Raw genomic sequence first — 25052 nt, forward strand, 5'->3', positions numbered from 1 at the left:
ACAAGGCCTTTCTCGATCATTCGGTATGGTACTACATATAATTGATAACTACATAGATTAGTTATAAAGATGCAGAAAATCTTATTTTAAAACGAGAAAAGCAAGCAGCAAATTACCACAAATGAGATATTAATTGTAAAGTGAGAACATATTTTTAGGAGAAAAATATAGCAGAGGAAATTTAGCTTGATAAGTTCAATGCTTTTAACTTTTCTACATAAACTTACCTGGGAAAAACACAAAAATGTATTTCAGCCTTTATTTTTACATTAAGAATAAAAAAGAAAAAGAGTGGCAAAGTTTTATCAACTCTTGTCTAAAATAATAATATAAAATCATTTAATATTGTGCCATTAGGCTCACTTTATAAGTGACCACTAATGACGTTTTTCAAACTTAATTCAAAAAGGCTTCTTAAGAAAACAACGGAATTGGAAACTTAAATTGTATATCTTTCTCGTAACGAATTTAAATTGGAATTAAATAAAAATAATGTATCGAGCAAAAATTTTTGCTTAACTTTAGAGGGCTGGAGAAAAAAAAAATTAAAAAATTCGTTTCATTGCTGGTATAATGAAAGGGTTCTAATGAATGGGAGAATTAAGAAACTTAAGCATAACTTTAATTGCCAGTTATTATCGTTTTATATTTCTTTTCATATTCCCATACTTTGTAACACAATTCCGAATAAAAATTTCTGATACGCAGCTGAAGCGCAATGAAATTGAGCTATTTTTCAAACGTGTCATAATCGGTGATGAAAAATGGATCACGTGTATCGATGAAAAGCGTAAATTATTGTAGATAAGGAATAATGAGTCGTCCCGAACGTTTGCGAAGAGAGGATTGACGTCTAACAGGGTGACGCTGTGTGTGTAGTGGGACTGGAAGGGAATCATAAGCTACTTACAGTTTTTCAGACTTGTGATTCTCAAGCCTACTGTGAGACATACTAGAAAGATTACCCCAAGGAATTTAAAGAAAACAGTCCAAGTTGAATGATAGGAAAGGTGTTTTCTTTCATCATGACAATGTTCGCTTACACACTTTTTTAATGACCCTTCAAAAATTGCGAAAGCTTGAATGGCAGTTTTATGGTTTTTTAGTGGTTTAGTTCCTAAAAACATGACTTCATAGCTACAAATGCATTTCTGATTAGTACAGTAAAGATTAATATCTAATAGCTGGAAAACCTGGTGAGTTGCATCGGGTATTCCCGTTTGTATTTGAATATCATATGATCGACAGTAGAAAATACTTTTCATAATATCTGAATTAAATCTGCAACAAAATGGAAAACCTTTATGATTTTAGAGAGATGCTTTGAAGTTTTAAAAAACGAAAATAAATTTAAACAAAGATGTTTAGTTAATCTAAAAGTAAAAGAAAGATGAATTTTTTTTTTTTTTTTTTAAATAAATTCTCATTCACAATCGCAGACCTGTTAATGTTCCATCAGTCTTCTTGATGTCATCCTTGTTGAAAAAACAATTTTATTTTTGATTTTAAAAGCATTTTATTTGGAACCTTTTATTGGACATTTAAATGAGTAGCTTTGAATTTCTTATGATTATATTTTTTATTGAAACGATGAAACGATGCGAGTCTATATATACTTAAATATTTTACTACAAGTTTGTTGACAGAAGAAAAAAGCTGCGAGTTTCGCATTAATTCACAGTTCGTGGTGTTTCAACAAAATCTTTAACTTACAAAAAAAAACAATAATTTGCACATAAACAAATAATTCTTCATTCTATTTGTTTATGTGGAATGAAAAAAAAATACAAAACACATGGATTTTTTATGGCTTTTGTGCGCGACATTTTTCTTGTATTTGGTTTTTGCTGTAAATAATGAAATGAGCCAAGTTTAATTCTATGAAAATGGTAGTTACCTAAAAAAGTATGGAGTTTTTCAAAGAACTAATAAGTAAGTGAATTGTGTGTTTAATAGAAATGATATAATTATAGTGTTGGTATAGTATGAGCTCTCTACCCAACGTATTCCTTGGAGTAATTAGTTCCCAGTTGTTTTTACAGTTAAAAAACTTCAAATATTTCTTTTGATTCTGCTTAAAGTTAACATCAAAGCTAAGATAACAATCCAATAAATTTTAAAAAAGAATTTAAGTTTGATAAACTGTCTTTTCAATTAAAACTTTGCCTCAATCAAATAAAATTTCTAAAAAAAAAAAAAAGAAAAGGGTTATTATTTAGGAAAAAGTTAAGAAGATACGAGAAACAAGTATAATTGTAGATGTTTTATATATTAGTTTATATAATTTTTTTAAATAAAGTTGGTAAAAACGCCACAAATGACATTTATAATGTTACGAATCTTAAATTATACATTATTAAAACTTTTGGAGTAGCTTCGAAATGCTAGGTAAACTCGGCGCTCTTACTCTAAATTATATAATGGAAGGATTAACTATAGATTAAATTTTAAAGTCTAAATATGAAAATAATTTGCTGCTGATAATAATTTGCAAGTTCTTATGTTTATTCATATTATTACATTAATATTAGTAATAAACTTTTAGGGGGAAAAAATAGAGAAAATCTTTTTTATATTCAGTATAAAAATAAATCAGAAATTGCGCATGAGCACATTTCTTACACTTGGTTGAAATTCAAACAACGTGTTACGATACTTTTAATTGGATATAGCTTATAATTTTTAAAAAGATTTTGAAGAAAACGATAAAAACCAATATTACGAAGATTAAATTATTCTACTATTTAAAAAACTATTTTGGGAAGAATCTTTCTTAAATGTGATGATCAAGTATACTGTGTAATTTAATGTAGGAGTTGCTGTAGTTTTAGTTATTCATAGAAAAATATTGTAAGTTATTTCTTTTTCAAACAAATTATCTCAATGATTAATTACCAAGAAAAAAATATTACCTTCATTGTTTAAACAAATATTTATTGAATGGAATGGACGGCCGATGATGGCAAGAGGATAAATCGCATCAAAAAATTGATGACGCATTTCAACAGATTTTAAGTTGAATATCATTACTATAAGGGAACAAATATGGCTGACGGTTTTGTGGGAAGCAGCACTGTAACCACGAAGGAAACTTGTCAAACTTTTATGCCACAGCAGTGGCGTAAAACAAAGTGCAAACTTTGTTTTGGTGATATAATTGAACACACGAAACAACTTTCGAAAGAAGAGTCGGAAGAGTTTATAAATTCATGTTTAAATGGTGAGACTCGTAAGATCTCGCCTCGCATCATATCACATCATCTTGATCAGATTCAACAAAATCAAGGTTTGTTCTGAATCACAGATTTTTAGACTTATGTTTCAAATTTTTAGAGTTATGTTTTAAGGTGGAATTTTAAAAAAGCGTATTTATATCTAATTACAACTACTATGCTATCTATTATTGAGTTTTTTAAAAATTTTATACCTGAATATAAATATATACATTATCAATAACCGAGAGTAAACGTGTGTGTGTGTGTGTGTGTGTGTGTGTGTGTGTGTGTGTGTGTGTGTGTGTGTGTGTGTGTGTGTGTGTGTGTGTGTATTTTTTCTAGAACAAGACACCCTAATGCTCACTCATTTTTTAATTTAAAGACATGCGAGAATTATTAGTATGGTGCTTAATATTAAAAACAGGGAAATGATTTGGAGTTTATGCATTAATCCCAAGAGCAGTTTTTTTACTTCTGCACTTCTACATTTAAAAATTGAGCTATAAAAACTTTTAACCATTTCTATTTGAATTAAATTGGTGGAAAGCATGCTCAAAAAAACATTTTTTCATCATTTTTTCGTATGACATTATCATATACATATTCTGAATATAATACACCCTTTATCTTTTTAAAACAGCCAGCCCAAAAGTTTGTTAAGGAGTGGCTGTCAAATAGCTGACCCCCAGAAAAGCTTGATGGCTTAACCTTAAATCTATAAAATTTGTAGTTGTACTTAAAAAATAGTATACAAAAGTTAGCTTGATGGGATTAGGCAACCTGAAGAATTAAAAAACTTGTTCCCTGTTTGTATGTGATAACTATTAATTTTAGTTATAATTTTTCAAATTTTGAGTTTCATAAGTACTAGGTACAGGATAAGTGACAATAAAACAAAAGCATTAACTAGTAATGTTTGAAAATATCTTAAACTTTTATAATGCAATTCAGAGAAAAGGAATTTTAAAAAGTCTTCTTAACTAGCACAAATCAAATTTTTAAAAACTTAAAATGAAAGAGCTCTAAAAGCTGCAAAAAACTACCTCTCAAAAGATTGAGTAGAAAGAGAGAGAGCTAAATATAACTTTAACTTGAACTTAACTTTGTCATTATCAGAAGAGTCTCATCAGGAATTAGTGGATTGTGCTTTGAAGTGCCTAAATTTTTCAGACCAAATTTTATCTTTTCAATCTAAAACTAGACTATTAGGCAATTTAAGGAAATCATATTGATAAGAGCTGATCCTCAGGTGTGTGGTGACAACTGTTTAATCTGATTTTTTGCTGGATCAATTCAGCAATCATTTTGCATCCCTGATAATATTTGCAATTAAGATAAATTGTTCCATAAAGCTTTCCCTAATAGTTTATGCATCCAAAAAGAACTGTTTGGTTCCATGATTTTATTTTACAGCTTGTGTTTAAAATTTTCAGCTGTTAAATGTCTGAATAATCCAATTATCAAACAATCCTGTCAAAATGCAATGGTTTTGTTTCCCTAAAGAAAAGGTTTCAGCCTTGAGTCATTTATTGACATGCTTCAGCATGTCATCATTTTTGACTGGTAGCTTGCAGAATAATATTACAATTTTCTGACTTTTGTAATTAAAAATTTTAATTCAGGAAGAAAGTCAACGCTGTTTTGATCTTTTGAGTCTAAATCTTTCTTCACAAAACTTCATCTCAGAATTTTTTTCTCTTATCTTAGTTGTTGCTTCTTCAAATTTTTTCATAAATAAAACCTTGGCACAATCCCTGCTCTTTAGAATGTTATATCCATCCACTCTAAATGCATATTTGATCTAAACACTTTTGGAAATTTGGTTAAAAGTAAGGCCATCAAGAACAACAAGTTTGGCAATAATCCAATTGATTTTTGGTCTTTTTTGAAATAGTTACTTATCTTTGCAACTTTTGATCTTGGCTCTGAAGTAGTGCTTTCCATGCATGACTAGATATAAATGTTATACTTGGATTTGTGATGAGTCATGAGACTTGTGGTACTAGATCCTGATGATTTGATACTTTTTACACTTTGCATTTTCATTTATTGAGCAAAAAGTTTTGCCATACTTTAGAATTTCTTAATTGGCTCAAATCTGTGTAATCTTCCATCCTAAGAAATACAAAAGCTAAGCTGTTACAAAGATCTCTGGAGCACTTAGATAAATTGGCTGTAAAAGCTACTCCTAACTTGTTAAGAACTGGCCATTTTGAACTTTTAAAAAGTTTGTTTTGTTTATTTTTCGCTGTTTTTTTTAGTTTTTATAAAGTTTATCTGAGTCTTTAGTTGATCTTTAGCTATATATTTTGTCCTAAAGTTTTTGCAACATATTCTATTATTCCTTCTAATGAATACTTCTCAAAAATCTAACCTATTTAAAAAAGATCTAACCTACTTAAAAAATGTACTATAGTTTAAGTAAATTTTACAAATACTAGCCTATTGCCAAATTAGACACATTTGGTGCAACAATTTTTTTTAAAAAAAAATCACAATTGTAGTAAAGTGTTATATTGTCTATAATGATAATTTTAATCTAGAGTACATTAAGTTAAAAAAAAAATATTCCAACCAATTTTTAATTGGCTTTAGGTCTGGAAACTGTTTTGATGTATTATACATGACCCATCCCATCACTACCTGGAAGATCTTTAGATTTTGGTTATGCCTCGGAAAGCCCTGGCTTTCCAAAGTATACCATGTCAACAGATACCTGTAAACTACTATGCACAATATGTAGGTTTATACCTCAATTGTCACATTCTCATGTTTGTCTGAAAAACTTCCCAAAGTCAACTTTAAGTTTTTTGGGTTAATTTATTGATTTTAGAATTGCCAAACATTTCCAGAGTCATCTCTTTCAAACATGTTGTATTTAATTTCATAAATTAACTAGATAATTTTCCAAAACATAAGTTCAATATATTGATATATTATGTTGTTCAGGTTTTCTCTTGGATCCTCTTCTGTAAAATCCTTCATTTCTGAGGATCCTTTAAACAGTCTGACTGTATTTATGAGATAGTTTAAATAAAATTATTGCCAGATGTTGTTTATCATTTTGTTGTAACCTGTTTTTATGCAGTAGAGTGGTTAATCTTTTAAATTTAGATTCTTTTGAAAATAAGGACAGCATCAGTGAAAAAAATAACCAAATCGAAGAAGATGAAGAATCTGAGGATAAGGTAGGAGAAAGTATCCTGATATAACTTAACAAATGTTAAAAGTAAAACTGGAATATGTTTTTCATTATGTTAAGTTCTATATCTGAGGTACAGTACTGTGCAATAGTTTAGAAACACCAATTTTTTAAAGCATTACTTTTCCCAGACTTTCTCAAATCATCTGAAACTTTTGTCATGTGTTCTTTGTATTAATTCAATTCATAATACAAACTGTAAAAATTGAAAATTATAACTGTTAATTAAAACTTCACTTTTTTTAAAAAAAAGTTTTCCATACAAAAGTTTATAAATAACTTTGTTTTAATAAAAATTTATTTCAAAAATCATTATAATATCAATTTTTCAATAAGATAATCTTGATAAAACAGTATTTGGTGGCATATTCATATGCCTTTAAAACAGCATCACAGCGAAGAGGCATTGACTCAACTAAAGTAATGAGAACATCATGAGGAATGTTATACCAAAGTTCTTTAGTCAAAGCAAATAAATGGCCTTTGTTAGTTAGTTTTATACCAACAAAGTACAACAAAGTATAGCAGACTTTTGAACAGCCATTAGCTGTCCAACTAATAAGATCTATTGCAAATTTTATTGTCTTTTGAATTGCTTGTAGATATCAGTAGTTTCTTAACCAGACAATGACCTTACAGATTATTTTGACATAATCGATGCTCAGTTGTATTGATGCTATGGTTTGTGCCATACAACTGATGTATTGTTGATGTACAACTGTATTAAGTTTTGAAACATTGTAAAGTTCAGAAATCTTTCTGTAAGACATTTTTTTCCGCAACTTTTATGATTAATTTTTATTTCTTTTGAAACTTCTTTAGCCTTCACCATGCTTTTGGAAATATCACAAAGTAATGGAATTATAAATGTTAAAAAATATTTTGGGCTTTATTGCTTTTATTTACAAAAATTTGATTTACTTGCAGGGTATGAAACTCTTTCTAAACTCTTGTATGAAAATTTTTTCCAAAAAATTTCACATCAATAAAATATTATATTTTACAACTTCTTTGGTTTGTATTATAAATTGAATTAATGTAAATTAATGAAATTAAATTAATGAAAATTGAATTAAATTAATGAAAATTGAATATAAAAAGTATAAGTTTGGTGAAAATTTCAGCTGATTAGAAAAATTTTGTGAAAAGTAATCCTTTAAAATTGAAAAGAAATATGGTATTTCTAAATTTTGAACGCTATTATACCTAGATAAAACTTAAAACTTAATATATTTTTTTTAGGGTAAGTGCATCTGTACTAACTGATATCACATGACATTAATATCATTTCTACATTTGAAAACTAGAAAATGAAGATGGCTATAACATAGTTCTCCTTATTATCTTTATTTAGTTTTTTTTTTTAAAGATATTTTGTTATAATTAGAGAATCATGTTCTGAGATCCATGGATCAAGTCTACTCCAATATGATTAACTGTACCATAAAAACTATGCAAAGGTTATAAATGCTCATCCAAAAATAAATTATTTGGAAGATTTACACTTTTTTACATTTAGGTTTCTTTATCAATTGATAACCCAGATAGCTGTTATGAGGTTGATGATAATGTACTCACTCCATTAACAAATCAAAAAAGGCGACCACGTTTTGATAAGAGGAATCCATCAATTTCAATGCAACTGCCTTCAATAATCCGTTCATCTAATTCTTCTATATGCAGTCTGACCAGTGAATTAACAGATGGTAATATTATTAATAGTTCTATATCTAGTTTACTTCTATTAAGATGATTAGTTATTGCTTTGCTGTTTACTATTATTGAATATTATAGAATCAGTAGAGCAATAACTAAGCATCTTGATACATTAGTTCTATCAGGCTACTAGATTTTTCAAACTTTTCTTTGGAAATCTATATTAACATTTTTCACAATACAATTTTCCCTTGTGATGTTTGTTTTTAATGAATGTTTCGTATAAAAACTAATTTTTATTGGTTTTTTAAAAAATAAATTTATTAATAAAATCTATTTCTGTAGAATATTTTTAGTTGAAAAGTTATATTCCTTTAAGGAGGAATGGATGCTACCACCTCTGTTGTTGTCATCATATGACTCAGGGATTTCAGGCATAAGTAACCTGTTAAGGCAAATTTCTATCTCATAGTGCCTTTTTTCCAAAATTAATTCGTTCATTGATCAGCAAATTTCAGCTTTATAGGATCTTTGTAAATGGCAGCTAATATTTTATTCTCAAGCAAAACACCCTCTCTTTTTTTTAGGCTCCACAATATATTTGCCTATTAATCTGTCAGGGATTGGTAGAATATTTACCTTTTTCACTCAATCAAGAATGCATTTGAAGTTAAAAACTCAGCTTATATTTTTCTGTGACTTTGAAAGTAATATTCTGATTCTGTAACATGTGTCTATCGGCTAACTGAAAAATTTGGGTTATCTATAAGTCTGTTCTTTTTAATTTCAAGATCTTTTAAAACTTTTTCCACTAGCTTTTGTAGGAGATGAAATATACTGAGGCACAACACAAGTGTGATGTGCCTCTGTATCCTTCAATCCTAATGTTCAAGTCACTATTTGATTGTTGTTATCAGCAAATTAAACATTAATGTTAAAATAATTTACTTAATGGTGTTTACATAAAGATGACCTTTTTCAAACCCTTTGATTTAAACTATCCCTGTATGATTCAAGAATGAAATTGTAATAAGACATTAACGACAAAACAAAAACAAATAAACAAACAAAAAAAAAAAGGAAAAATGTCTTCAAATGACAAAATCTTAATCCTTTCAGTAATATTTTTTTCCTGTACCACTTTCAATAGAAAGAGCTTCTAAATTTTTTTTTTTTTGCAAATTTTTTAACATATAATATTTTCTGTCAAATTGTTTTCCATGAAATTGAATTGATCAGTTTTCTAGAGAAACTATAAGTTGAGTTTCTTTTCTAATTTTTTAACTAATTTGAAAACAGATTTATATAAACTAGGTAAGCTAGGAGTTAAAAATGTTAGTTCCTTAATTTGACAGTTGCTTAAAAACAACTTTGGATGTGTGAGTGGATTAATGCATATATGCAACTTACATATGCACAGGGTGTGCATGGTTTTAACAATCACATTCAAACTGCTTGCAGCCTGCAAGACAAAGTTTGTTAGTAGTTGTAAAATTTTATTTGTAAAACAATTTTTTTTAAAAATGTTTTCAAGAAATGAATTTTTTATATCACAATCACGGAAAAGAAAAAGTTATTTGCTATTCTCACTGGACAAGACAATGCCAGTTTTGTAAAGTTCTTAAAAGTATGTTATTTGCTATTCTCACTGGACAAGACAATGCCAGTTTTGTAAAGTTCTTAAAAGTAGACAAAAGTTTGGTTTTGAAAGTGAAAAAAGTGTTTGAAGAAGAGTCTGAAGGTGACTATAGCTGAGAGATCAAACTTAAAAAAGATGGTCTGATTGTGTCAGAACTCCTGAAATCAAACTAAAACTTTAAAAAATGATTGATATTGACCCTGGTAAGTCAATAAGGTAGATTGCTTGTGACTTAATAATTAGGAATTAAGTGACAGAGGACTTAAGGTATAAGTTATGCTATATGTGAAAGGGTCAGTTGCTAACAGAAAAGGCAAAAGAAAAGCAGCTAAAGAACTCTGTTGAACTTCTCAGAAAATTGATACCAATTATTTAAATAAATTAATACCAATTATTTAAATATTTTGAAGAGTTACTAATCACGCTTAAAATATGTTGATTTATATTTTATTGTTATAAGCCACTCTAAATGATAAATTGATTAAACATTAAAATTAAATTATTCTTTAAAAAAGTGCTCTTTATTATTTTAAAAAAGCTGTTACTCTTAGTAATATTCATAATGCATATTCACCTTAAATGAAATAAAAGTTTGTTTTAACTTTTTCTAATAACTCATCATGCCTCTGTTTCAATATTTAAGATTCATGCAAGAATCTTTAGGAAAAAAAATTTAGGAAAATACTAATTTGAAATCTTAGCCAGGTTGGGACTGGCTAAGATTTCAAATTAGTATTTTCCTAAATTTTGTTAGTCTAGAATCAGTACGATGTTCTAACCTTGTAAGTAGGCTTTCCTAAGAGTTATTTGGAAAATTATATTCACTTGGTCTACGTGTTTGTCAGACTTATCATAAACTTATCTTGTGTAGAGATCTCTAAATTATGATTTATAAATAAGAAATTTACTACATTAGGCCTAAGTTAGACATACATGTAGTTAACTGATAGTTAGTTAAATATTGTTTTCCTTCCCTAAGCTTTAATTATTCTTATTTGGGTTGATAATTGGTAGTGGCTACTAAAAAACTAATTTGAAACTCAAAAAATGCAACCTAAAATGTTTGTTTTTTCAAAAAAAAAAATGAAAATTGCTTTATTAAACTGGAATAAAAAGTAATAAATTCAAATTTTTATTTTCTGCTAAACCATTGAGATGGACATTACCCACTCTTTTTTTACTTATTTATTGGCTTTAGGGATAGTTTAGTTAAGTTCTAGGGATTTTCTTTAAATAATACTTGATTCTACCAAATATTTTCTCGATATTTCAGGTTTTTCACTTTCCATCATAGATAAGGTCCTTCAAATAACCCCAGAAAAATTCAATTGCCCAAGTTTCATGACATCTACAGGATTGTTTTTCTTAGTTACAAAGTTAATGTTTTCAGCATTAATATAAATTTGAATAATGATGGTAGGTCAGGCCAAAATACAAAATTGGAAAATAATGTTGAAGAATAAAAGGTAACAATTGTGACTTGATGCAGTCTTTTATATATGTGATTCAACTGATAGAATAACTACATGGCTTAAATAAGGCTCTATTCATGTCTCTTGGAATAATTGCTAGCCATACTAAAACTTTGCTTTCAGATTATGCCTTTCTTTTGAATTTTGATGTTTGAGGAGAATTTTTGAGTCACTGGAGTAAAATCTATCATTTCCAGCAACTGGAGTTGTTGATTTGTTGTCTGAAAAAAAAAAGGTTTTTTAGGAAATTTTTATAAAGCTGTCCTCATTTTGGCTGAGCAACAGCTCTTTATGGCTTATGTTTTTGGTTGAGTTAAGCAATGCTGTTGTTTTATTCCTGCTCTAGTTTTTATCAATTTATGAGTGTAAGCAATTGATATAGTGCCTTTTTGCTTTTCTAAAGCATTGCCTTTGGATTATTGTCAAAATATCATTTAAGCTCCTTGATTTTGGTTTCTACCATTTTAATTCCTTTTCTTTGTGGAGTTTCTTCACTGTACTTGGTTTTTTTTCTTCTAAAAGAGGTTTTCACAGATATGCCTCTCTCTGAGATATTTTCTTATAAAATTTGTACACTTGTTTTTTCACTTGCACTTTTTCAGACAACATTTTTATCACCAAAAAAATATGTAACCCTAAAAAGCTATGTGAGATGAAATCCTCATTTTGTGTCACACAAATTAAAGTACATTTTGTTTGTTAAGAAAATGTACAATGAGTATTTTGTACAGATACCAATCAAGTCTCTCAGCACATTTGTTGCTGGCATTTGGCTAACAACAAATGTGTCACCATCTTAGGGGGGTAATGTATAGTTGCATTCTATATATAGTAAAAAACCTTTTTTTTTTTAATAAATGGTATATGAATTCAGAAAGATGATTCAAAAAGACACTAATGGTTACTTGGGTTTACAAAACTATTAGTAATGATAATTTAACACAATAAATAGATCTTTTATTTTGTTCATTTAGTTTAATTTTCAAATAAATATTTGTTTTATTTGGTTTTGTGTAATTTTAGAAGGCTGAAAAAAATATGGAATACAATCTGTAAAATACAGAAAACAATAATCTAAGCCAATATAGTCCAAAATATTTTAAACAATTTGAATTTTGAAACAATACTCTTAAAATGTAAGATTTTTTTTTTGTTTCTGTGGTGAATTTGTTAATTTTGTTTACTTTTTGGTGTTGATTTAATAGGTTGCTGTATTAAAATTGCTACAAAATTGTAAATTTTGGCTGCAAATTTTGGTTGTTTTTTTTTTCAGTGAAAAATCAAAATATCAAATGAAATTAAAAGTGTACTAGTTAAAGAAGTTATAAGTTGTTCAAGATATTGATTCCTGAAAAGTATTACATATCAGGCACAGATTTTTATAAAACTATGAGAAAGTCCTTGTGTTCTGGTACTGTAATAAAAAATTTGGAATTGGGAATCAATTCTCTTACATAGGTCATGATAGTCAAATAGTTTATTGCTTTTTTCATGTCAGTCTAATGGGTGAGTGGTCAAGGAGCAATTAAACTTAGGTAAATCTTAGGAGTTATTTTGATTTAGAATTTAAAAAAAAAATTAAAAAGTTGCTTTAAAAAATTTGTAAATATATTTTTGAAAAAATTTAATATTGAGTAAATTTAAGATAAAAGGTTTGAAGAAAAGACAAAAAATCATTATACTTGTTCACACAACTCACAGTGAAGCATAGGAGAAGGTCAGTAAAGGCTTAGAGTAGTTTTTCATGGAAAGGTGTTGGTAATTAAATTGAAATAGTAAAAAAGAATATTGAGGTATTATACATTAAACTTTAAGTAGAGAATCTTAAGCGATCTGCAAGAAAAATCGAAATGACTCTTCTTTTTAACAAGATGATAACCCTTAACATGTCCAAAGTTGCTAAAAATATTTTAAAATAAAATGTTTGATTGGCCACCACAATCACCAGATTTAAACAATTAAAAACATTTGGGAAATTTTGAATAAAAATATTTTGATATTTTTTATAAAGTCTTTGGTTTATCCAAATACTGAATCTGTTTTGAAACCAGTACCTCCTAATCCAATCACTAAATTAATCCCAGTTCAACCAGAATAATTCCATCAGATGTGAATGAATCATTGATAAGTGATAGTTTATCTGGTTTAAAAATTAAAAATTAGTTCTGACTGAGGTTTTATATTCTACAAGAACAGGATTGAGTTTTCTAAACATTCAGAACTTTTAAATTTCATTTAAAAAGCACCAGCAGAATTACTTAGTCTGTAAATGGAGTATTTTAGCACCCAATACTCCATCATATAAATTTTGTTATAGACATAGAGAACTTGTGCAATATACCACAACCTATAATACCTATAATATAAACCTATAATATACTGAGGTGGTTGATGATATTTGCTATTGAAAGAATGTAAATGGTATTCTTAAATATTGAGCACATAGTTGACAGTTGATAATTTACTTTTAATTCTTCTAAAAGTAGTCTAAAATCATCAGTTCCAAACACCTACTCTGTTTATATGAAAGAAATTGATAATATTTATACATTTGGAAAAGTAAAATATTGCCATGATGAAGCTACATTAATAAAAATGGCAGAGCTTAGCCACACTTGCCAAATACTGTTGAATATTTTATTGTAATTCTCCACATGCTTTTTGCTGATTAAACTCTATGCCAAAGAAATTCAAGCTTACATAATTGTTAGATTTCTGGTACAAATATGCTGTAATATTGTGTGTGCTTTATCTAAGACAAAGCAGATTTAGCAGCACATTAAATGTGACCAGAAAGCATAAAAAGAAAAGAAGAAATACTTTTTTTTGGTTTTTTTTTTTAAAAAAAACCATTAGAATTATGGAGTGCCTTCATTTATATATCTTTTATTGGTATTTGTTAAAAATGTAAAGAAATATTTATAGAAATGAGTATGGCAATAACATAAGAAAGTATAGTATGACCATGGCCTACTTAAAGTATACGGCCTTATATTCTGCATATTTGCCGAAAAAATAGAAGGCCAGTTTAGTATGCGGTTCTAAATAAAAGTGTAACGAATCTACATAAATTTAAAATTGAAATATTGAAAATAAAGAATGGTTAACAAATGTTGTGTTGTTGGCTGTTTTTCTAATTATTCCAGACATGATGTGGTGCCAGTGTTTTTATTTCCTGTAAATGAAGAATTAAGAACAAAATGGATAAAGTTTGTAAATAGACTAAACTGGATACCAACTAAGTCATCAGTTATTTGTTCAAAACATTTTCAGGAAAAATATTTAAAACATGGAAAACAAGAAAAAAGATTTCGTTTAATAAAGAAATTAAAACCAATACCAACTATACATCCAAATGTTATACCAAAATCTTCTATACCGACAATAAATTTGGAAAGAAAATCTCCAACAAAACGTATTTATCAGAATGATCAAAGCAGTGAATTTTTTAAAAATGATTTAATAAAAAGTTTAAATTGCATTGCTGATATTCCATGCCCAAGTGGCTACCAAATGCTAAAACATAATGATCATATTGTATTTTACAAAATGTTGTTTAATGAGCTTTCTATACCAGAAGTTATTGAGTGTATACGAGTTGACAAGAGTTTACACGTAAAACTATTTTATAAGGGTTGTTTAGTACCATTACCAAAATGGTTTCGTAATGGTCATAATTGTACATTAACTCGTAAAAGTATGTTTGAAAACTTTCCTGCCTATTTAAGAAGTCAAGCAGAAAAAAATTTCTCAGTTTTTGAAGAACTTGAAAAAATAAAATATCTAAAAAAACCAATTTACTCTGGGAACCTAATTCGATATGCATTATTATTGCGCTATACATCTATGCAATCCTACAAAGTACTTTTGGAAGAATTTCGATTACCATCACTTTCCTTATTAAATAAAATTTGTTCTGGTAACATTGATGCACTAAAAGCTGCAAAATTATTACTTGAAGATGGCAAAATGTCACAAGATGTCTGCATAATATTTGATGAAATGTATTTACAAAAATGTGCCGAATACTCTAGTGGAACTATAACAGGTGTAAACAATGTTGGTGAACTCTATAAAAGTGTTGTTTGTTTTATGATAAACAGTTTTAAGGAAAACATCCCATACATTATAAAAGCTATTCCAGTTGTAAAAATTGATAGTGATTGGTTAAAAAATGAGATTCTTGAAACTTTGAATCTTTTGCTTAATAGTGGGTTTGTTGTGCGAGCTATTGTGTGCGATAATCATGCAAGCAATGTTTCTGCATTTAATAAATTGTTATTAGAATACAAAAATGGCTTTGATAGCTTCTCAATTTTATATAACTGCAGAAAAGTTTATTTATTCTATGATGCAGTACATTTAATTAAAAATGTGAGAAACAACTTGTTAAATCGAAAGAGGTTTTTGTTTCCCCCATTTGAGTTTATTGGGTTTAAAGATGATATTACAGTTAAAGGTGGAGAAGTATCTTGGAAACTGTTTCATGACGTCCATGAAAAAGATCTTGCTTTAGATGCAGATTTACGTAAAGCTCCAAAACTAACAAATAAAGTGCTACACCCAGGAAAATATAAACAAAATGTTCAAGTAGCTCTTGACTTGTTTAATGAAAGTACAATAGCTGGTTTGAAATCATACTTTCCTTTACGTGAGGATGCTGTTGGCTTTTTACAATTGTTTAATAAATGGTGGATTATTGCTAATAGTAAAAACCAGTTTTGTTCCAATAACTATTTAGGAAATGCTGCTATCTTGCATGATAAAAAACCAGAATTTTTACGAGCAATGGCATTATGGATTGATAATTGGGAAAAACAAAAAATCTTGAACTGTGAGAAATTTGTTATGTCTACTCAAACTAGTTCAGCATTTAAACAAACACTTAATTGTCATGCTTCTTTAATTGAAGATCTTTTAAACGATGGTTATAAATTTGTCATGACTGCAAGATTTCAAAGTGATCCAATAGAGAGAAGGTTTGGACAGTACAGACAGATGAGTGGTGGCAGGTTTTTGGTGAGCTTAAAAGATGTTTTGTGTTCGGAGCGAATTATGACATTTAAAAGTTTAGTTAAAGCAGGCATTGACATCCGCAATAACGATTTCAAAAAGACTAACGATCAAAAAAATATTTTAAATAATGTTTTGGAAAAACTTCAGTGCACTTCTTTAAATAATTTGTCTTTGTCAGGAGATAGCAGAGAAGTTGCCTTTCATATTGCAGGTTATATTGCAAAGAAAATTTCAAAAAGATTTGGTAAATGTTGTAATGAACTAATGATTGGAGTAGATGAATATGATTCTCTAGATAAACAATATATTGAAATTTTATCAAGGGGAGGATTGACTATACTATCTACCAATCTGGGTAATTATACTTGTGATGCTTTTGCAATTTTAGACTTTACTTTTGATGTAATGAACAACACCGATTTGCCATTAAGAACAACTGCTCAGTTTATTTTAAAAAAATTTTTATTCAAAGAAAATATCCTTTGTTCTGATCACCAAAAACTTGGGATAAATCTCATAAACAAAACAATCAGTAATATATTCTTCAATAATAAAAGAAAAATAATTACTGATGGAAATATTATGGACAATATAGTAAGTTTTAAAAAAAGGTAACGAAAAAAGCATGATTAAACATAAATAAATAAAATTAACAAGTTTTTAATGAACGATATTTTTTTTTTTTTTTTCTAGAAAAATGTAAGAAATGAAAAAAAATTCTTAAAATGAAATTTTGTTGTTGTTGAATAGAAAGTATTTTTAAGAATAAACGCATTTTGTTTGTTTATTTGCTTTGCTTTTTATAGCGCAGTAATTCTTTCTTAATGGCCTTCTATTTTTTCGGCAAATATGCGGAATATAAGGCCGTATACTTTAAGTAGGCCATGGTATGACTATCATAAGTTTCAAAAGTATTTAAAGCTCCCACTTGATCTGTATTTTTTTTTAGAACTAAAAAAATACCATTACGTTTTTTTTTTGTTTTACTGTAAAGTTAAAAGTTCTATATATGCTTGCCCTCAGTTATGCTTTTGCCTTCAAAAATGGTTTTGATTTGTAATAATAGTTAATTTTAAACTAGCATTATTTTTTATTCTACGTTGTCATTACTTTTTAAATATTTAATGTCTGTTTTACTTTAAATTTATATTCACAATTTAATATATAAAGCCCAAAGTTTGTATGTGGGTGTGTTCTTTACACAAATTCGCAGTTTTGATCCAGTCCTCACCAAATTTGGTACACTGGTCTAGTTTTTCCCAGAGAAGATTTAAGGCCAGGTTTGGACCACCCTGGACTCCATGTTCAGGGTGCTTATGGCTGGAACCAAGTTCCAGTCCTAGCCCTAGCAAAGAGGTGAAGGTGGGGTATGACAGCTCTGTGGGGATCAGTCAAAAAAGAACATTGAGTTACCACAGTGTGGTTTAGTTCCCAAAAACATGATTACATGTCTTATAAACTTTTGAATTTTTATCTAAAACTAGCTGGAAAACCCAGCGAGTTCATTAAAATTTAAAAGTTTAACAGACATTCCTAACAATGTTCTTAGATTTAACATATTTAGAGCTATAATCTTTTTAGGTTATTCAGATTATGATGCACCTAGTGTTACTGATGATACAGATGATTATGTAGAAATTCAAGATGTAATTAAAGAGCGTAGAGACTCTCGTTCGAAGATTTTTGACCTTGAGCGAGAGCTTGAAGGTCAACAAGACATTTACAGAGCCATTGAAGTGGCCAAAGATAGACAAATTAAATCTTTGATACGTGAAATTGAGGGTAATGTTTATCATTTTTATTTTTAGATCTTGAAGATAGTTTTCACATCATTTTGTTATTTTCAACATCTTTAAGTTCAATGTTAATTTTTTTAGGGTTAGCTTTTAAAATTTTATTTTACTTTATTTTAAAATAGTATTGTATTTTAAAATACTTAAGTTACCAGAGTAAAATTTTATTATTATTTTTTTTTTATATTTTGGGAAGAGATTTACGAAATAATTTATTTTTGAGAGATTTATTCTGATGCAATAAGTTTTACACTTATTTTTTACTTTAATAACATAATGTATATTTAAAACAAAGACTATTCTTTTTACCAAATGTTTCTTAACTCTTTTACTGGCTATTTTTTAGGTCTTAAATTGGAGCTTTCAAGTGTTCGTGCTCATGAAAATATGCTTGCTTTAAAATGTCGTTTGGAGTTGGAAAGTAAAAGTATGCGAATCGAGGATTTGGAACAACAAATTAAATCATTACAAAGTGAAATTCATAAGTTGTCTTATGTATCTGACTCGTCTGATCACCATCATGAAACTCTTGCTAAAGAATTAGAACGAGCACGTCAACGGTATACTCATCTTGAAGAAGAAAACCGCTCAACTGAGGCACGATTAAAACTTGCTGAAGATTTACAGCAGAATGACCGTGAGTTGTTAGAAGTCTTAAGGAATCAGCTTTCACAAATTGAACAAGAATTACAGACTTCTCAGCAGTGCAATAAACTTCAAGAAGATAGGCTTAAACTTCATGAATTAATTAAAGGTATATTTTTGCGATCTACTTTTGTTTAATGGAGAAAGTTGTTGTGCTAGTAATCCACAAATACTGATTGTGTTTTTACTTCAGCTTTGCTGTATTTGTTTCTATGGGAAATTTAGTTGAAAAAATTGAGCATAAATTTGAAAAAAATCTTTTTGAAATTTATAAAATATTGTATGTTTCTTCTTAAGGAGACTTGATAAAGGAGCAAGATAAAGTGATGAAGCTGACAAAAGACTGTGATAATCTTCGTCAAAAAATAAAGCGTAGAGATCGACACATTGAAGATCTGGAGGATGACAATGTTAAGCTTTTACAACTGAAGTCTGCACTGGAGTCTCAACTTGCAAAAAAAGAATATCAGATGAAAAAGATTGAGCGCAAACTTTCTAGTTTACAAAATGATGTGCGATTCTGTTTATTATATGATTCTTTTCTGTATATTTATTCACACGAACTGTCATTAATACTATTGAATAAAATAAGAGTAGTTAAAGAATTTTTTTTGTACAGATATAAATCTTTTGCTAAAAAAAGTCAATTGTTTAATGATTTTTTTTAAAAAAATTTAGGTTCTGCGGAAGAATCGTGAAATTTCAGATTTGACTGGGGAGAAGCTTACACTATTACAGGTTCGTCGTTTAACTGATCTTAAATTAAACGGCCAGTTGAAAAATGAACCTGCTACCGAGATACGTGACGGTGAAAATATATTTATAAACACTCTTGAAGACAGACTTGTGCATAGTGAGTCACGTGTTAAAGAGCTTGAGTTAGAGAATGACAATTTTTTGAAAGAAATTCGAGATTTTTGTGATAACTTAAGTGTTGCTGAAAAACAAAATAATGAATATAAAGCACAACTGGCAGACTTGGATGGGCGAAATATTAAACTTCGACAAGAAAATAAACATTTTGAAAAAAAAATAGAAATTCTGCACAGAAAACTTAAAAAATGTGAAAAAGAAAAAATTCAAATGTCATCCAGGCAGCATGATGCGGAATACAAATTGACTCAGTACCAAGAAGAAGAAGAGTTTTTTAAACATTCCTTTCGTTCGCCTCCCGGTAGCGAATGTTGCGAATGCGGGGATAGTTCTCGAATGTTGAGGCTGAAACTACAGTCTACTGAAGCCAAGCTATCGATGATCGAAGGTAACAAAGGTTATCTTGAAGCAAAAGTTAAATCATTGGAAAAGAAGGTTTATTGTTATTTTAGCTTGTTTAAAAATAAATATTAATCCATTCTAATATTTGCGAAAATTTTCAACGTTAAATAATTTTTATAAAAATAAAAGGTGGGTACCAAACTAATGTCAGGCAATATCACTTTCTTTGATTTTTTACATTTTTTTGATATTGATGAAAGAGATACACTCGAAATTTAGTTTAACAAAGTGGGTTTCCACCTTGAAATTTGAGTGTAAGATTTCTATTTAAGTTAAAAATTTGATTTCCACTCATTTAGATAATGGAAAAAGATATGGAAATACAAAACTTGCAAGATTCAATGGAACGGGATTCAGGTGCTCCTTCACAAGATTATGACAGGTTAGATGCACTTGAACAAGAAAATGTTTTGTTGCAAACGCGTCTTGATGAAGTCATTTTGGAAAACTCTAAGCAGCAAGAGGTTCTTCGCGAATTAGAGAAAAATAACATTCTTCTTGAGTCGACTATTAAGAATTTAAACGGCAAACTAGAGCAATGTACGCAACGCTTAAAAGGACTCGAGGAAGCTAACCATATACTTGGTCGTGAAGCTCTGCGTAACTGCAGCGACATTGAAGGAAGCATCATAAATAATAATATAGAGGAGTTAAAAAGTCAAAATAAAGAGCTTCAGGTTGATAACAGTTTTTAACTTTATTACTGACATTCGATTGTGATGAACTAAACACAAAAAGGCAATTTTGTAAAAACAATTATTTTCCGACTAATGTTAAGATGTGTTATTTTTTATCTTTTAAAAGGAAAAGATTCGTCAGTTCAGAGATGTAGAGGAACTTGTTGAGCTTCTTGAGCGTGAAATTAGCAAGGAGAAAGCGACTACACAGTGGTATTCCGATCAAAATGAAGCAATGAAGTATAAAGTTGAAAAATTGTCTGATACGATATGTCAGCTTGAAGAAAGAAACCAACGAATAGAAAAAGAAATGCATCTATTAAGTATTTCCAACCAAGATTTACAAAATGATGTAAGAAATGCTTTTTTAACGACCATTTTCATCGACTTTATTAAGAACAATTTTTTATGCAAAATATTACACTCTTTTTAAGGTAAAGAGGCTTGAGCAAAAGTTGGAAATTTATTCTGATCTATTCGGAGAAAATTCGACAATGCGCTCTTCTTTAAAACGACTCTCCTTCCAGACTGATCGTCTAGATGAAGAGTTACTGATTGAGAACGCTCTTTCTCCACTTACAGAAGAAATTAAGGAAAAAGACGAGAAAATCAGACAACTTCAGGCTTCTGTTCATGAAAAAGAAAGCAGCGTTAATGCGCTTATCGCAGAAGTTGAGTTGCTTGAGGCCAACCTTGCTGCAATGGTTTCTGAAAAAATTAAGAGAGTGTACTCTAATGATGAATCTAAGCTTCGTAAACGTGACAATCTTTTTATTTTTAACAACTTTACAAACTCTTTAGACAAGGATCTAAAAAATATCGATATGTCCGCTTTTGACCCGGCTAAAGAATTAACTGTAACTACCGAAGAATTCTATAATATATTACAAGAACATGAAGAGCAGTTGAAGCAGAAAGACGAAACACTTAAAAAGAATTTAAACAGTGATTCCTCCCTACATAGCCCTAATCCTATGTTTCAAACGAATGATGAATATGAATATCCTAAAGATGATGATCATCCAATAATGGTATCAACATTGTTAGGTAATCCTAAAAGAAATACTGAACTCAATCCTAAAGATCTTTCTAGGGAGAGGCTACCTACTGGCCGAAATAATAAAGATGATACAAAACAAGGTCTAGAAGATGACATGTATGAGCAGTTAGAGCAACTTGAAGATTTGGTGAAGGATAAGATCAAACCCCGTGATAATTTAAAATTGGCTTGTGCACCTTCAAAATTAGAAGAATCCCTCAAGAATGGCTCAGCAACAAATTGTTCAAACAGCATAGATTTATCTGGTCTTGATAATTTAATATTTGAGGTGGCGCAAAGAGGAAGTAACAACTCATCAGACAACCCTGTTAATGATCAGGTTTAACCCATAGTTTTTTTTTATCTCTGTCATTTCTGTTTTTATTTCTGTTATCGATTGTTAGCTAAAACTAAGAGATTTAACGAATAAAAGAAGTACTTAAACAGCAAAACAATTTTTAGAATTCGAATCACATTAAAGGTGGCGTAGAAGTTCCTTTGAAGCGTCCAGTAATGCCATCAATTATTACAACTAAAAGAAAAATAATACGTTTGGGCAAGGTTAAGGAAGGTCACTGATTATGAATGAATTGCGTTTTTGCTTTTTTTTTTTTTTTTTTTTTTTTTTTTACTTCTTTTCAGCTAAAAATGCAGTAAAAGTTTTAAATTATTCAAACGTAATTAATGAAAGAGTAGCTTTTTGACAATCCGTTTATATAATTGAAAAGAAACTTGTTTCTGCCACTTGTATCTTATCAACTATAAAGTTGTTAATTAAATAGATACGAAACTTGCCTAACTTATATCCAGAAGGAAAATTTAATAACGAATTTTATTAACTGAATTTCGATATATTTTTATATTTTTACTGTAATATATTAATAGTTATATTTTAGAACTTTATAAATGTTTTAGGGAAATGTTTCCGCCGAACATAGTTGAAACCCAGAGTGTCTTCTCGAGTTCTAATTTTGAAAATAACAGTATAAATTGAGCTATTAGTAATGTTCGTAGCTCAATGTAATTTTTTTTTAATTATAAAAAACACTGGTCAACAAGGTTTTTGCTTCCAGGAATCCGAAAATTGCTTCTAATAGCTCGATTTGTTCATCGAGATAATTTGCTATGTTTTTATCATTGTGACGTATTGAAAAGGGGCTGGCACCCAGAACCCGCGATCTTAACTTAAAATTATTATTGATGTAGTGCAAAGTTGTTACTTGATAGGCGTCATTAGAGGTAGTGGCCCAATGATTCATGGTTAGGGTCACCTAACCTTAAACAGTTCTGCATCCACAGGATTTCACCAAAGCGACCTTTTATGGCTTGGTACAGCTAGGGTAGCTTGATTTTTAGAGTAGAAAAAATTGCTTTGTGTTTTGACAAGATTAAAGGGTAGGTTACCACATGCTGATTATCTAAATAAACTTGCTGACTTGTTTGTGTCTCATAGTGCTCATGTTGCATGTGGTATACTTAAAGCGGTACCGTTTGCCATTCCAAGGGTGATTTGCTTACCCTTAGGTCCCGAATTCTTTCATTTGGCGTTGGCCTGACCAATCCTGTTAACCTTGATTTGTTATATAATCTACATAATCTGATCTAATCTAACTGAAGAATATTTACAATAAAGAATCATAACGATTAAAATAAAAATTATGAAAAGCAAATTTTATTATCAACATTTCCAAAAAATCAACAATACAAATAAAAATATGACTTTAAATATTTACAATTTACTTGTCTCGTTCATGGAACAATTCTTTAAAAAAAACATTTTTAAAGAGGTCCATATTATATTACACATCAATTTTCAAACAAATTATTCACAGAGTTTTCCTTACTGAAGAAAGCTTTGGCGTTTGGTTTTCAACTGTTGTAACTTTGTTGATTGGTCACTAGAACAGGTCATTCGTCTCCCAAGTTAACTGTTGTTCAATATAAGTGATATATTTGAGAGTCTATATGCTCAAGTTTGAAAGTTTTGTTTTGACAATAAGAAAATTTTTTTTTTTAATTCACTATATGAATTAGGATCGAAGTAAAGGATACGCAAAAAAATTTTTGTATCTTACTCTCAGTTTTTTGGGAAACAACTAGCGTTTGAATTTACACACACCGAAGTTAATTTTTCCCCAGAAAGCAACTCAACAGCACCAAAAGTAGTTGCATACTGTATTAGTGCAAAATCACTTCTAGAATAAACTTTTTAAAACGAGGAAATTTAAAAGATCAACTTATGTAGGTTGAAATTGATGGAGGAGGTGGCTTTCTCAAAATCAGTTTGGGTATCATGAATTTCCAACAACCTACTTAACAAATCACAAAAAAATCTCTGACTCGTCAGACCTTAAAGGATTCAGATGTAAAACTTCAGCTTCTGCTTGCTGTCTGAAAGGTTCTTCCAGAAACCTATGAGAATGTCAAAAGCATCTTGGAACTTGTCCAAGTGCATTGAATCAGCTTCTTCTTGTCTTGTGATATGAAACTTGTAAACATGATATTTGGAATTCATTCTCTTGCTAGTTTACATTCCTGTACTTGGTGTGATATTGACGTAAAGAATCTTGCGTGCTGTGGAGCTCCTAGAGCATTTGGTTCTATCAAGAAAAACCATGAAGCATTTGTCTCATCTGGTGTTGATAGCAAAAAAGCAAAAAAAAAAAAAAAATTAACAACACTGTTTATTCTCCAATTATAAGTATGCCTGATGATTCTCTCATTATTGACTTTATTCCTTCAATGGAACTTCACCTGCTATTGGAAGTTGTGAATCATCTGCTTAAATAACACAAAAAGTCATGGCCTAATACTGACACACTGCGAAAGTTCAATTCAGTTGTTGAATCTTGTTTTGGAAATGAGCTTGACAAAGCTTACTCTGAAAAAATTCAAAGCTCAAGGAATCTACATTACTCTCAAAGGACCATCTATAACACCAAAAGTTCAGTCTTTTATCTTAGAATCTTTAATATCTATTCTTCGATATTTAGAGTACTTGACTAACTGTCTGGTTGAATGCAACAGCAAACACATGTGAAGACTAAAAACCTTAAAGTAATTAGAATTGTGATTATTACTCCAATATGTAAAAGAATTTTCTTTCTCTATAATTGTAGAAATTTTCTCATCCTTTTCTTACTGTCTTATTATGAAGTGTTTATGAAGGAAAATGTACTTTGGAATTATAAAAATGAGTTCATCATTTTGTACTTCGGTAGGAAAAACGTTAAATGCAATTTTTTCTCTCGGGCGATAATAGTGGATTTTGGGGTTAGTATCTGTTTGATCCTCTAAGTACCAATCCTCCAGAGGGTTTCTCTGTCTCAAAAAGGTTGGGTAGAAAGCCATTTTTTGGAACAAGGAATGGATAATCCCTCAACCTTGAACAAAAACAACATGATCGCGAAAAATCATGGATCA

The 25052-nt window shown here is 29.4% G+C and overlaps 1 protein-coding gene across 2 annotated transcripts; it reads left to right on the top strand.

Annotated features, from left to right (window-relative positions):
• The first annotated feature begins 1660 nt into the window (after nucleotides 1-1660).
• On the top strand, nucleotides 1661-22212 carry LOC145188721 (uncharacterized). 2 transcript variants are annotated; one of them, XM_090087039.1, is made up of 11 exons: nucleotides 1661-1932; nucleotides 6330-6403; nucleotides 7937-8123; nucleotides 17782-17982; nucleotides 18340-18747; nucleotides 18936-19150; nucleotides 19317-19946; nucleotides 20213-20590; nucleotides 20718-20942; nucleotides 21025-21969; nucleotides 22092-22212. In XM_090087039.1, exons 1-11 carry the CDS (start codon nucleotides 1908-1910, stop codon nucleotides 22206-22208), a joined length of 3405 nt encoding a protein of 1134 aa, XP_089943165.1. In that variant the 5' UTR covers nucleotides 1661-1907; the 3' UTR covers nucleotides 22209-22212. The 2 variants fall into 2 exon arrangements, with proteins under 2 accessions (XP_089943165.1, XP_089943164.1); XM_090087038.1 differs by having other exon boundaries at nucleotides 1794-3286.
• Nucleotides 22213-25052: the final 2840 nt, after the last annotated feature.

Source organism: Hydra viridissima, unplaced genomic scaffold (assembly GCF_058129835.1).
Source record: "Hydra viridissima isolate aposymbiotic clone 2 unplaced genomic scaffold, HvirCarnegie_v1 scaffold_5, whole genome shotgun sequence".
NCBI lineage: Eukaryota > Metazoa > Cnidaria > Hydrozoa > Anthoathecata > Hydridae > Hydra > Hydra viridissima.

Coding starts and splice junctions, on each gene's coding strand:
- LOC145188721 (XM_090087038.1), top strand. CDS start 3,046: ATGGCTGACGGTTTTGTGGGAAGCAGCACTGTAACCACGAAGGAAACT. Junction 17,983..18,339: donor TTTGATACGTGAAATTGAGG/GTAATGTTTATC, acceptor GCTATTTTTTAG/GTCTTAAATTGGAGCTTTCA. Junction 20,943..21,024: donor ACCAAGATTTACAAAATGAT/GTAAGAAATGCT, acceptor ACTCTTTTTAAG/GTAAAGAGGCTTGAGCAAAA.